The sequence below is a fragment of the Parus major genome, chromosome 28 (assembly GCF_001522545.3).
Source record: "Parus major isolate Abel chromosome 28, Parus_major1.1, whole genome shotgun sequence".
Taxonomy (NCBI): Eukaryota; Metazoa; Chordata; class Aves; order Passeriformes; family Paridae; genus Parus; species Parus major.
Genome location: NC_031797.1, coordinates 3,312,066 through 3,325,414, shown reverse-complemented (window position 1 = coordinate 3,325,414; position 13,349 = coordinate 3,312,066). Strand labels below are relative to the sequence as shown.

At 52.4% G+C, this 13,349-nt stretch overlaps 2 protein-coding genes across 7 annotated transcripts; both read right to left on the bottom strand.

Moving 5' to 3' along the window:
• Positions 1–777: 777 nt before the first annotated feature.
• FAM174C (family with sequence similarity 174 member C) lies at positions 778–5,991 on the bottom strand. Of its 3 annotated transcripts, XR_001525157.3 has the most exons (4): positions 5,698–5,991; positions 4,933–5,094; positions 4,100–4,311; positions 778–1,152 (listed from the first exon to the last, which is right to left on the bottom strand). XR_001525157.3 is itself a non-coding variant. In XM_015651435.2 (3 exons), the coding sequence occupies exons 1-3, from the start codon at positions 5,952–5,954 to the stop codon at positions 4,308–4,310; spliced, it is 423 nt and encodes a 140-aa protein (XP_015506921.1). In that variant the 5' UTR covers positions 5,955–5,991; the 3' UTR covers positions 1,271–4,307. The 3 variants fall into 3 exon arrangements, 2 of the variants coding, with proteins under 2 accessions (XP_015506921.1, XP_015506922.1); XM_015651435.2 differs by lacking the exon at positions 778–1,152 and having other exon boundaries at positions 1,271–4,311; XM_015651436.2 differs by lacking the exon at positions 778–1,152 and having other exon boundaries at positions 1,271–4,311; positions 4,933–5,049.
• A 1,680-nt stretch (positions 5,992–7,671) lies between these two features.
• Positions 7,672–12,478, bottom strand: CIRBP (cold inducible RNA binding protein). 4 transcript variants are annotated; one of them, XR_001525192.1, is made up of 8 exons: positions 12,234–12,478; positions 11,417–11,525; positions 11,215–11,321; positions 10,656–10,794; positions 10,480–10,564; positions 10,310–10,374; positions 7,944–8,039; positions 7,672–7,811 (listed from the first exon to the last, which is right to left on the bottom strand). XR_001525192.1 is itself a non-coding variant. In XM_015651927.2 (7 exons), the coding sequence occupies exons 2-7, from the start codon at positions 11,517–11,519 to the stop codon at positions 9,932–9,934; spliced, it is 516 nt and encodes a 171-aa protein (XP_015507413.1). In that variant the 5' UTR covers positions 11,520–11,525; positions 12,234–12,478; the 3' UTR covers positions 9,174–9,931. The 4 variants fall into 4 exon arrangements, 2 of the variants coding, with proteins under 2 accessions (XP_015507413.1, XP_015507412.1); XR_001525193.1 differs by having other exon boundaries at positions 7,944–8,036; XM_015651927.2 differs by lacking the exons at positions 7,672–7,811; positions 7,944–8,039 and adding an exon at positions 9,174–9,948.
• Positions 12,479–13,349: the final 871 nt, after the last annotated feature.

Genomic DNA, 13,349 nt, shown 5'->3' with positions numbered 1-13,349 from the left:
CCTGTTCCCTCCTCCTCCAGGACCTGAGCAGCCAGGACACGGCAGGGTGGCCAAGGGGGACAGGGGGAATGCGACTTGTGTTTTCTCAGTGCCACTGATCCACACAACCGGAATGAGAAGGATGAGAAGCAGATGTGAGAGTCAGGGAACGCCCTTGGCTTTGTTCTGGAACTAATTCCTTGCAGGGAGGAGCTGGGGCATTCCCATTTTAGCCTGGAGGAGACTCGGGGACTCCCGAGGGGCAGCTTCGATCTCTGCTCTGTGGGACAAAGGGCAGGAGCTGAGGGAACGGCTGGAGCTGTGTCAGGGCAGGTTTAGGGTCAGATATTAGGAAGAGGATTTTCCCCTCGAGGCTGCTGGCACTGCCCAGGCTCCCCAGGGAATGGTCCCCGGCCCCGAGAGCTCCAGGAGCGTTTGGACAGCGCTCTCAGGGATGCTCAGGGTGGGATTGTTGGGGGGTCTGTGCAGGGCTGGGAGTTGGACTCCATGCTTATGGATCCCTTCCAGCTCAGGAGATTCTGTGATTAAATGATCCAGGGAACAGCCACTCCCTCCTCACTCCCAAATAAGCAAAATGGAATTTGGTTCTGCGGCCGTGGAGAGCCTGGAATTGGCCTCACAGGGACCTTATTTGGTCTTCTGTACAAGAGAAGGGATTCATGTGAGAAGAGGGAGAAAGGAGACTTCAGAAAACTGAAATCAATCCAGAGATGACTGAAGAATCACAGAACCACAGAATGGTTTGAAAGGGACCTTAAAGCTCACCTCATTCCACCCCCTGCCACGGACAGGGACAACTTCCATAGACCAGATTGCTCTGAGCTCAATCCAAGCTGGGCTTGGACACTTCCAGCTGGGTCACAAGGTGAGCAGCAGCCCTGAGAGCACGGTGTCACTGTCCTGTGAGCAGGAGCAAGGTGGGGAAAACCCAAAGGACTCCACAAATGTGTGAGCCCACCAGAGCAGCCTCACCCCGTGGGCTCAGCAGCCCCTGCACAGAGCAGGGAGGGATGGGTGGGCTGCAATGCTTTATTCCAGTGGTTCCAATGCTTTATTCCAGTGGTTCCAATGCTTTATTCCAGTGGTTCCAATGCTTTATTCCAGTGGTTCCAATGCATTATTCCAGTGGTTCCAGGCACGAGGGAGGGGATGCTGCAATGACAAGAAAACCATGGATGGATACAGGGCCAGGGGCTGTTTAAAACCAGATCAGCAGCTCCAGGAGGGTGAAACATGAGCTGCTCCTTGGGGAGTTCAGACAACAGCGTGCTCAAGTTTTATTTATTTTATTGTTTATTGATTCCCACTCCCAGCACTCCCAGTGCTGCAGGTCCCATCCCAGGCACAGAACAAAACCCACAGAGCTGATCTCACCCCGCTCCCATGGATCCCACGGATCCCATTAACCCTGCAGATGGCCCAGTCGGTTTGGGCAGGCCAGTAACAGCAGCAGAGCATCCCAGAAAGCCTCCAAGATAACAGAAGGATGATGTAAACTTTGGGAAATTGGCTTTGGCGTAATTCAGAGCAGACTGTTGTTGTCAGTCGTGACGCACGCTGGTGTTACGGGTCGTGGCTCCTTTGGGCTGGGATGAGCAGGAATCCTGCAGACCAACAGGCACGTGGAGCCTCCACCAACACCCTGATTCATCCAGGAGAAAGAAAAGTGCAGCAGTGGCTGGTGAGGCTTCAGCCTGCCCAGGGCCAGGCACAGGCAGCTCTGTTTGCATTCCCATGTTTAGCCTGAAAAACTAAAACTGGAAAGCTACTGGAAGATCCAACTGGTGCAAAAAGACCTAAAACAAAGTTATCAAATACACGTGGAGGAACTGAAAGAGTAATGGAAGGAACACTTGAACTGCTCCTCTGTGGAAATGTCGTGTGAGGTGTTCAAAGCTGCTGTTATTTGCAGGATCCAGCCCAAAAACACCTGGCCTGGCCCTGCTCACACTGCAGGAAGTGACAGCTCCTGCCGATTCTTCCCAGAGAAATGGGATCATGCTGAGCACCCCAAGGACTCTCAGGTCTGTCACTTGGTTTTCTCCTCTTAGAAAAGGCCTCCAAGGACTCAGAGCAGAGCAGGGATGGAATGTCACAGCCTGCAAAGGGTAAATCCAGATGCCAGCTGCTGCCAAGGGGCAGGATGGAAGTGGAAACAGCTTCAGAGATTTCAGCTTCTCTGATTACAGCTCCAACCTGTCTCCAGGCCAAGACCAGGACAAGTGACAGCCCCACAAGTACCTTTGTACCCTGCACCCTTTAAAGGTCAGCAAGATTTAAAGGACTTTAAAGCCAGCAGGACTCTGAAAACATGGAAGTGGTGTAGAAATTCCAGGCTGGCACCTCAATTTCCTTCTCTGGTACCCACACAGCACAGCCCAGGCACCTCATGACCTGCTCCAGGCCTTTCCCTGCTCAAACACATCTGCTCCAGCCAAAATTAATTCCAGAATTATTTTCAGGGCAGGATCTACTGCTTGAGGTTCCCTCTGATGCGAATCATTTAACAAATGCTCCACTCCTGCGAGGTGAGGAAACTTGAGAAATGCAAACCCCACCTGTCCAACAAGAGGGGAGCCTGAGGAATGCTCAGGTTCATCACTCCAGGTAAAGGATGAGGAATGTGCTGGTCAAACACTGAGCATGGCAGTGGATTGGGACAGTTGGGCCCATCTGGCTTTAACAGCACAGGGAACATTCCAGAGGGAATAGAAGAGCCAGGGAATTACCAGCACATGCAGCCCTGCAGGATCAGGATCATCCCAGCAACTCCCACATGGAACCTCTGCAGCAGCTACAACAAGCAGGGAACACCCAAAATAGGTGTGAAACGATCCAATGGACAGGAAAACAGGAAAACAGGGCACATCCAAGCACTGTGTGCGAACAGGCAACCTTATTAAAAATATATATATATATGTGTTTTAAAATTCTTTGTGCACATGCAAGACAGAGCTGCCACGGAGGTGGGATCTCTCCAGGGAACCTCACTTGTCCTGAACAGACAAAGCACAGGATCACAGCACTCCCTCAGCTGCCTCTGGAGATCCTGCAGCAGCTGCCAGCCCCCAGCCTCTCCCTGATCAGCACATCCCTGTCCCCTCTCAGCGGTGCCCCTGATCCACAGGGGATTTGCAAGCCAAAGGAAAGGAGTCAGAGACATTCCAAAGATATTCTAAATATTCACCCTAAAGGTGCCACAGGGACCCTCCCTGCCCACAGGGCAAATCCCTCGGGTTCTCCAAACAAAGGCACTACCAGCTTGGGTGGGGAAATGGGATTTAAGGATGTGCTGCCAGTTTCCAGGAAAAGGCCACGGGCAGGAGCACTTGGCGAGCAGATTTCACTGCTTTAGCAGCAGATGCACCCAACAACAACCTCCTGACACATTCACCTTTGGTCCTACACGATCAGATCCCAAATATGCACATAACAATGGGCTGCAGGAAAGATCCTGGCTGAGTACCAGCCAAGGGAACGAAACTCCGGGGTCCTTGAGAGGAGATAACCCTGAATCACAGTCCAGAGGGGCTGGGGTCCCCCCTTTTCCAGTCATCAGCTGCTCCTGGCTCACACCTGGCTCTTCCTCAGGTATCACAAACTCCAGAGCTTGGCAGATGTCACACATGTCCCTGGAGAACTCACCACAGGGGCTGGGCAGAGTCCAGGCATTCCCAGTCCTTTTGGTGGCTCTTTTGGAGAAATATTCCTTTGGGTTGTGGCCCCTTTCATTCGTAACCATGTCTGTAAACCCATGAATTACTTGGATTATCCCAGTAACTGCCAATCCTGCAAAATTTAACTCGTTTAACTCATTCCCAAAGCTGTTCTGTCTGAACTATCACCCTCCCACCCCCGTTTGAGTAACAGACACCGAGAGCTCTCCCAGCTCCTCCCAGGAGCAGATTACAGAGACACTTCCCAAAGAAGTAACCTGATACTGCAGGAAGGAAAGAGGATCAGCCTGGAAAAGGAATCTGATGCTTCCAGGGCAAAGAGAGAGGGATATGAGGCACAGGGGCAGCTCTCGGGCTCAGATTTCAGCTGCTGAAAATCATCCAGGAGCATCTCCCTTACCTCTCCCTTACCTCTCCCTTACCTATGCAGTGAAGAGCTCCCATCCTTCCCCAGAAATGTCCCCAAGAATGCACGTGAAGAAAACAGGTTTGGTCCCCTCTCCCCTGTCCCAGCTATGGAAGGGCTCCAACTGTTAATTAAGTCACTGTAAGCAGATATAAAACTTGAGCACTGGAGATTCCACTGGGACTGGATCCTCCACCATTCCAGGCAGTGCTGCTGATCCCGAGTCATCTGGAAAAAAGAAAAGGAGACACCCAAAATCAGGAGGAGCTGAGATGACATTCCTTGAGGGGACATTCCTCCTCAGCTTAAAAGAACCTGCCCAGAAATCGAGCTTGTGGGATGTAAACACAACGCTGAGAAAGCAGGAATGGATAGCCCTGTGAGAGTTTGAAATGTCATGAGACTTGGAAGCAACTCCCAAAATTAAAAAAAAAAAAAACAAAACAACAAAACAAAACAGGAATCTTGCTGGGAAAACAGGAATGCCTGTCCTGTTGGGACTGGGCGTTTGAATTGGAAGCAATTCCTAAGCTGAAGGGAAAAAAAAACCCGAGGAATTTTTGTTTTCCTAACACAGGGAGGCCCAGACTGGGCACAAGGGCTGTCTCTTCCAACAGCTCTGTGACCCCACAGCAGTGTCCAAATAACCCTGTCAGCGAGACTTTCCCGGGCCAGAAAACGAGGAAAAGTGAAATAAATCCGTGTGCCAACACAGAGACCACACACAGGCGTTTTAATTTATGCAGATCTGGTTGTAGGAGCTGTGCCAGAGCTCCCACGGCTTTGGGAAAGTCTCAGCCCCTTGTGAGGAAAAGAGCAACACATAAAACACACAAAATGCTTCCTCACCGCCTCAGGTTCCGGGTTTCAAACACGGTGTCCTCGTCACTGTCGAGGGAGCCCAGCTCCATGTTCTCGTCCTGGCTCGAGAGCAGCCCGTACTTCTTCCTCTGGGGTTTCTTCAACCTGAAATGAGTTTTGGGCTCATTTCTGGGGCCCTCGGACCTGGGGCTGAGGGACAGGGAGAGCACAGTGAGCCGCTGTCCCCACCCGGCGGTTCCGGAGATGGTTTAGCGCTAATTAACTCGGGTAATTAACAGTGCTGGGGATTTACAGCAGCGTTTTGGACTCGCTGCCAAAAGGATGCACGGGGAAGCAGAGCCCCGGCTGGCAGAGGGAGAGAGGGATGGGGATTGAGGGGAAAATGGGCACAAATCCAAGGATTGGGAGTGGGATTGGGACAGGTAAGGGGCAGGGGACACCGTGACCACCTTCGAGGGGACCCAGAGCAAGACAGGGACTGGCCATAGGGGACAGGGACCAGGACAAACAGGGACACTGCCACAAGCAAGGGGGACTGAGAACAGGACCAGGACAATCAGGGTGACATCCCCGACCAGGGTGAGCCAGGACAAGCAGGGTAGATCCCCGGGCCAGAGAACACGGGAACCAGGACAAGCTGGGACACAGCTCGGAACAACGGGAACAGGGGCTGGGAGCAGCAGAGACACAGCCCCGGGTCAGGGGACACCAGGATGGGGACAAGACCAGGAGCAGGAGCACGAGAACAGGGATACAGCCCCGGTCGGGTGGCCGTGTTCCCCCCGCACTCACCGGAACGCCCGCAGCACGAAGTAAAGCGCGGCCAGCGCCGACAGAGCGCTCAGCACATAAACCGCCCGCCTCAGCACCGGCAGCCCCGACCCCACCGACAGCCTCGGCCCGGACTCATGCTCCGACCCCGACTGAGTTTCGTTCCGTGTGGCCGCCCGCGGCGGCTCCGTGCTGTTCCCCGGGCTGGGGGTGGTGGCGCGGCCGAGGTGCGGGACGAGGAGGAAGAGAAGGAGAAGGAGGAGGAGGAGGCGCGGCATGGCCGGGCCGGGGCGGCGGAGCGGGAGCGGCGGCCGCAGGAAGGCGCCGGGACGGTGCGCACGGCTCAGGCACCGCCCGGGCCCCGCGGAGCCGCTCGCGGGTTCCGGGGCTGCGCTGTTCCGGGCCGGCCGTGACCCGCTCACGGAGCCGCCGCGGGGCTCCGACATTTTACCCTCAGGGTCATTGTTGTGCCCTCGGGGTTGCGGCCAGCTCGGCGGGGCCGCCATTTCTCCCTCACTGCAACACCCCGTCCGTCACAGACGCCATTTTCCACTCAGGGTCATCCTTCCTCCCTCAGGGCCGCCATTGCCCCTTGAGGACTCTCATTCCTCCCTCAGAGCCGCCATTTCCCCCTCAGGGCTGTCCTTCCTCCCTCAAGGCCACCATTTCTCCATGAGGGTCGTCATTTCTCCCTCAGTGTCGCTATTTTCCCCTCATAGCAGGACCTTCTCCCCCAGAGCCGCCATTTCCCCCTCAGGGCTCTCCCCCTCCCTTCAGGGAACGGCACGGTGAGCACAGCTGGAAACAGGAGCACTTGGAGCATTTCCAGGATTTCTGTCCTCCACTTTTTTCCTCTGCAGACATTTCCAGCTGCCCAGGACTCAGTCACCGCCCTTCAGCCCTGCTCCATTTCCCCATTTTTCCTCAGGGAACGACTTAAGCTGTCTGGACACACAGGATTTACTTTTTAAAAAGGGCATTTTGGATAAAACTGGGTCATCCAAGCTCACGTCAGACCCACGGCACCCAAACACTTTCCCGATGACGACACTGGGTTCCACATCCAGCGATTCCCTCACCCATCCCAGGAAGGTATCATTAACTCATTGCCATAATTAGCAATGCCAAAAATAACAGCACCTCCAACCAGGCTTTATTTTTGCACCTGTTCATTATTTCTGCCTGCGTCTAAGTATCCTATTTAGGGAGGTCTCACAAAGCATTATTTGTAAGTATTTTCAGCCTGAATTCATTTAAGCCTCACCTGACTGCATTCTTATCAGTGAAGACTTCACACACTCCTCAGCCTTCATTATATTTAATATCCTCCTGCATTAAGATGCAAAAATCCTCACTGGTGAATTGCTCAGTACAACCCCCAGAAGTGTGTCATGGCTGATTGCTTTTTTTAAATGCTGCTTCACTTAGATAATTTGAAAAAGGTTAAAGGAGGAAAAGTAGGTTTTGTGAAGTGAGCTCAATAATCCCCTCCTGCAGGCAGGAATGTCTGGAGACTCTTTATCAGTAGAAAATGGGGAACTGATGGCTCTTGGGCAAGTCCTCAGGGCTCCTGAGTAAGCCCATCACCAAATTCTGAGTTTATCAGTTAAAAAAAATGGGGAGAAAAGGGCAGGATGAAGCAATTGACTCTTCCTTACAAAAAAAAAACAAAAACAAAAAACCCAAAAATGGCAGGAACAGCTGAGATCATCAAAAACTCTCAGTGCTCTCATCCTGCAATCTCCTGCCAGAAATGCATTCAGTGTCAGCCTCTCCCAAGACAAATCCTCCTCATTATTGAGCTGCCACATTTTTGGGATTTAACCAGCAACAAGACCTCATCTTCCATGAGGATCACATATCAATCTGCTCGAAACAAAATGTGTCCACCTCCAAGCACCACGGTGGTGGTTTGTTCTGTGCTCTGAACTGGGTTGTGCCCCAGACATATTTTTGCCAGAAATACTCTGTTTCCCACAAGAAGTACCACAGAGATTTGTTTTTTCCACATCTCAAGTGTTTTATTCTGGCTTGATTGACTCAGTTCATGTAAATGTGAGTAACACCACTGCTCTGAGTTCTTCAGCTCCCCACTCCGGTGTCTGTCCTTCTGTCTTCTCTGACGTGTCTCAGTGCTGAAATGAAATGGAGACAAGAGAATTGGAAAGTGGATAAAAATACAGGAATGGAACAGGATTACCTGCACCACTTAGAGCTACAGAACAGGGGCACAGCAAAGAAAAAAAAGCTCAGGAAAGGGATGTTACCTGGTTGGCAAACTTGCTCCTGCATGCCTGGAACGCAGCTCTGCTCGCTCAGGATCCGCTGGGCCTCCGAGGCGTGTGCCGGGTCCTTTCAGCCTGCTAAAGCAGAGAGGCATTAACAGGAGCCCTGGGCAGAGGCTGCTCTCGCCCCCAACCTCCCCACACAGCTCACAGCGCACGAGGGTCTCACAAGCCATCGCTGAACCCATCACACCACAAAGCACAGTCTGGGAAAACTGTTCCGGGCCGGCTGCTGCCCGTGCTCAGCCAGCCCATGGATTGGATCCCCTAAGCAGAGAGTTAACACTTGGACATGGCTGCTTAGGAAGTGTGGGCCATGGGAAAAAGTTAATGGCAACAAGTAGGATGGCAAAGAAAGCTACAATTAAAGTGAGCAACTTAATGAAGTCTAGGAAGAGTCTCAATAGATGAACACATATCGAGTCAGGGAGTTCGTTCCAATCTTGCTTCCGTACCTACAGCAAGACACGGCTGCATGCCCAACTCTGATCTGTGGAACTCAAGGTGTGCCACAAGCCAAAGGTTGCATACGGCATGGGTTAAACGTTTTTCCAGCAGCTGACCAAAATTGTCAAAAGGAATATTTCACAGGTACATTAGACTTTCAAATGAGCTCTCAACAAGAGGAAGGATGCGGACATGAGCAAAAGGAGTTACCTCGAATTACAGGACTATTTCCACATATGAACTAGCCAAGAGAGCAGCTCTCGTCTCAGAGGTTTCTGTTGGAGGCACAACACTTCTTTTCTCCAAGGACACTGCAGTTTCCATTTGCTAGCAAAGAATTCTTAGAACTTGTAAGCAATGACACAGCTAAGCTAAGCCCGGCATTCCCCTACATCGCACACGCGCTCGGCACGCAGGGAACAGCCCAGGGACTACAGCACTTGGCTCTTCTCTACAGCTTCCCAGTGTAGGCTACAGCAGCTTTGGAGGAAACATCCATTATCCTTCCTAACATTCCAACTGCACTTCACTCCTAGCACGCCCTCAGGTTTGTACGTCCAGCCTCTATAGACAAGTTTTGACTATTTCTAAGTGGAATTTGTTGGCCAATTCAGATGTCAAGACCGATTTTAGGATTTAAATTCCAGCGGCCAGGCAATTGTCCGGCTGGCTCTGCCACTGTCCCTGATCTCCTCTCGCTCCCAAGACTGTTCTTCGTCTCCAAGGGTTGTGTTGTGCAATGAAATGTAAATGTCAGGAGCAGAGTTCATTTCAGACGGTCTTTTAATAGGCTTCGTAAAGCCAAAGAAAACTGTATACAGGAATCCTTTACCACTTCAAATACAACAGCAATGGAATATGCATATGTCTTCCAGTAAAAAAGGACAATATAAATAAACATTTTCAAGAACCTCTTTATGGTAAGTTTGCAAGTCTAGTTCTGGGTCATTTACATCATTACAACAGTAAGAATACCGTTATGCGGGTTGAACATACAAGCACGTTTCTCTTTAGATATATCAAGGTGGTTTGCCTTCCAACGGAACCCAGGCTGCATTCCTACCTTGCTACACTAAAGGAATGTTACAAAAGACGAAGGTAATGCACTTGAGAAAAAAAAAAAAAAAAAGAAAAAAAGTCCACAGCTTGTTCAGCTTCCAGTGAACATTGGTACAAGGTCCTTTCTAGCTCAAAAGAAACTGAATTGGGGCCCCAAGTTTAAAAAAAAAAAAAAACAAAACCAGAAACGAACACCTTGGCTCATTCATGAGAGGACAAAATAAAATCTGAAGTGCTTTCAAAAAAGATTAAAACCACTTGAAAGCAGAGCTTTCTCCAAGACAGTCTAATCAGACAGTCTCGTCTCAGAAGCTGCCAGGCTGTGTATGACAAGATCAGAACTGATAATACTACAAAAGTGAAAATACAAGTAAGATGTACTACACAATAACCATTTCAGCGAAGCTCCAAAAATCTTTATAAATACAGCCATTGGAAGGACGATCTTGAGTCAGGAAGGATTTTTACTCGTTGTGTGTAGCTGAGGACAAGAAGCAGGCACAATTGTAAAGGCACTGAAGCAAAGACAAGTTCCAGCATTTTACTCCCTTTGCATTATTCCGAGGCTACGGCTACTTGGCTACTGAGATCCCCCACCCGCGGGTCAGTGCGTTAGGGCAGCCGAGTTTGGGCTCCAGGAACACCTTTTTCTTTTTTTTTTTTTTTAAACACTTGCTTTGCCTTAGATCCGAGCAACTCCTGCACAACATGCATTAAACTTAGAATCTCCCGGCACCACCACGTCCACAGCCTGAGCCTGCCCCAGCTCCAGGCTCAGGCTCAGCAGGTTCAGAGCTCCTACAGCACACGGACTCAGCGCTCGCGCTCGAAGCAGGACTTACCGTAACTGTCATAGCTGTCTCTGTAGGAGCCTCCCGAGTTCCTGTCTCCATAGCCACCTTGACTCCTGTGGGAGAAACAGCACCTCTTTTACAGCTGCTCAACTCCTTCTCTGCTGGTTTGAGCTCCACCACAGCTTGCCCACGGCCCCCGGTGCTGGCAGAGCCCTTACCTGCTATTATAGTAGTCTCTGGAGCCGTTATAGCCTCCGCTTCTGGAATCAAATCTGCTGCCGCCATAGCCTCTGTCTCCACCTCCTTGGAAATACATGGAAATGAGTTTTATTTAACCATTCTGACAAGTGACATTCCCCCATCCAGACATTATGGTTGACCCCCATGCTCTCACCTCTGGAGAAGCCACGGCCCCGGCCTCGGCCCCCGCGGAAGAAGCCCCGGCCCCCTGAGGAACCCCCTCTGTAGCCACGGGATCTGTTCTCAGAGGATTTCCCAGCCTGGTCGACTCGGATCTGACGCCCATCTACAGACTAAAACACAACCACAATTAGCCAAATGGAAATATTTAAAGAGCAAAGCACATGTAGAATGAGTTGCACACCTTCACAGTTGGCTGAGCAGTGCCAGGACTTACTGCTCCTCATGAAAAAATGTGTATTTCACACCACAGTTAAACCAAGTAGGCAAAGAAACTAACATTAATTGTATTTACAGGAATGCCTTTAAGGTCACTATCTGAGTCATGTAGAATAATAGAATATTAACAATTTATATTCCAAACAGACATACATGTTATTACATCTAAATTCATAAAGCCAGGTTTTTTTACATCTGTGTCATTTCATGTGTGACACTGGCATTCATCTGTTCTTCCACACAACCTGAACAGCAGCACATCTCTGATTCTCCTCGTTACTGAAAATAAAGAATCAACTCCAAAGCCTCCTCACCTTTCCATTCATGGCCATCATTGCATCTTTTGCATCATCGATATTTTCAAAAGTTACAAAGCCAAAACCTCTGGATCTTTGAGTCTCTCTGTCTTTCACCACCACAACTGTGAAAAAGAGAGGCAGGAAATAAAAACCCATCAGCACCAGGGAAATTGAACAGACTAAGGGAAACTATCCCAAGTAGGCTCTGCAGTCTCACCTTCAGAAATCTGTCCGTATTTAGAGAAGACTTGCTCCAATGACTGCTCGTTCGTGTCGAAACTGAGCCCGCCGACAAAGAGCTTTCCCTCATCTGATGCCATTCTGACCTGCCAATCCAACAGAAGCGAGTCAGCGACTCAAAAATCCGACATAATCCCCGCGAGGCCTGAAACATTAAATCCTTCTAACACCACCGGTAATAACAGCGATGTGATCTCAATCGCCCGGACGCCTTATGCGCCACTGAGCCCTCGCCTTATGTGGTCTTCCAGCCTTCCGAGGGGATCTCCCTCAGGGTGGCCGGGAGCGAAGGCCCACCCAGGGCTCTGCAAGGCTCAAAGCCAACGGCAGGGGAGCAGCATCGCGGCCGGGCTCCGGCAGAACCGGCAGCCGGGCCGGGTTCCGGCAGAACCCGCGGCCAGGCCCCGGTAGCCTCCGGTGGGACCCCCGGTCACGGCCCTCGCCCCTCAGGGCCCAACGCGCATGCGCATCCCGCCGCGCCCCCTACCGGCCTTCCCTGCCCAGCGCGCCCGTCGCCCCCTCCCTCCCGCCCGCCGCCATTTTGCACGGCCGAAGCCCGTCGCCATTTTGTTTCCGCGCGCGCCTTTCCCCCCGCCGCGGCCCCTTCCCCCACACGGCCCAGCCGGGCCCGCTCCGCCGCGACCCCCGTGCCCGCAGAGGGCACCGATCGGTAAGTCGGGAACCGCGGCCCAACTTCCCGCGGGACCCGGCCCTCCGCCCCTGAGACACGGCTCCGCTCGCCGCGGCCCACCCGGCCTGGTGCGGTCGCGGCCGCCCCGCACGACGGCGCTCACCGATGCCCCGGCGGTACGAGATCCACAAGACACTTCAAAGCCTCAGCGAAATGTACGGCGAGCCTGGCGGGGCGGCGCCTTATAAACGCCCGCGCCTCATCCCGCCTATCTCATGAATATGCAGATGAATCCCGCTGCAAGGCGGGGCGATACGTCACCAAAGCGCTGCCGCCGCTGCACCACCCGATTGGGCGGGATTTCATTAATATTAATGAGCCGCGGCGGGAGGGGAAGACAAGAGCGCGCAAACAAAACCTCAGCGTGGCCCCGCCCCCTCCACCCACGTGGGGGCGGGTCGCGGCGGACGGCGCCCATTGGCTGCGCGCGCGGAGGCGGGCGGGAGCGCCCCTGTGAGAGGGAAGGAAGTGGAGGCCGCTGATTGGCTCGAGGGCGCTTCCGCCCCGCCCCCCTGGCGAAGGGGGCGTGTCCACGCTGGCCCAGTTTCGCGCCCTTCTCGCACTGCGGTGGCGGCCGCAGACAAAGGGCCGCCTCAGGGGCCGCCGCCATCTTGGGCGCCGAGCGCTGCCCCCGGCCGGGCCCAGGCGGCTCCTCCCGCTGCGGCCCATCCGGTCACCGCCCCGCTCAGGGAGCCTGTCCTGTCCCCGCGAACTGGCACCTGGGGCTGCCGCTCTCCGCCCTGTCCCGTGGGGAATGATCCCTTCAGACGCCTCCTTGCAGTGTTGTCCTACACGCGCTTGGGAGATGATGGTGAGAAGTAGGCAAAGCAACAAAGTTTTCTTCAACGACGAAAGGTCTTTGCTCAATCCGTATTCCTAAAGACTGATATCTTTAAAAGCCCATCCTGAGGTTTGACAAAGGTGAGAATGCCTTCAGCAGTAAAAACTTCTGTATTGAAAGAAGAAACTGGCAAAGCCAAAGACGTGTCTCGTTGAGAGGCTACACAGCTTTGAAAGGCTTAAATAAAAATTTTAAATGTTTCACACAATAATTACAATCTCATGTAGAAAACTGTTTGGAAACATTGGAGAGGAGGAGACACACGTGAAGAAATAGATTGGAGAGGAGGAGATGCATGGGAGGGAGAAGCAATGTGAAGGAAATGTGGCAAGGACAGGGATGTGGTGTCACCGTGTCCTTCCTTCCTTCCTTCCTTCC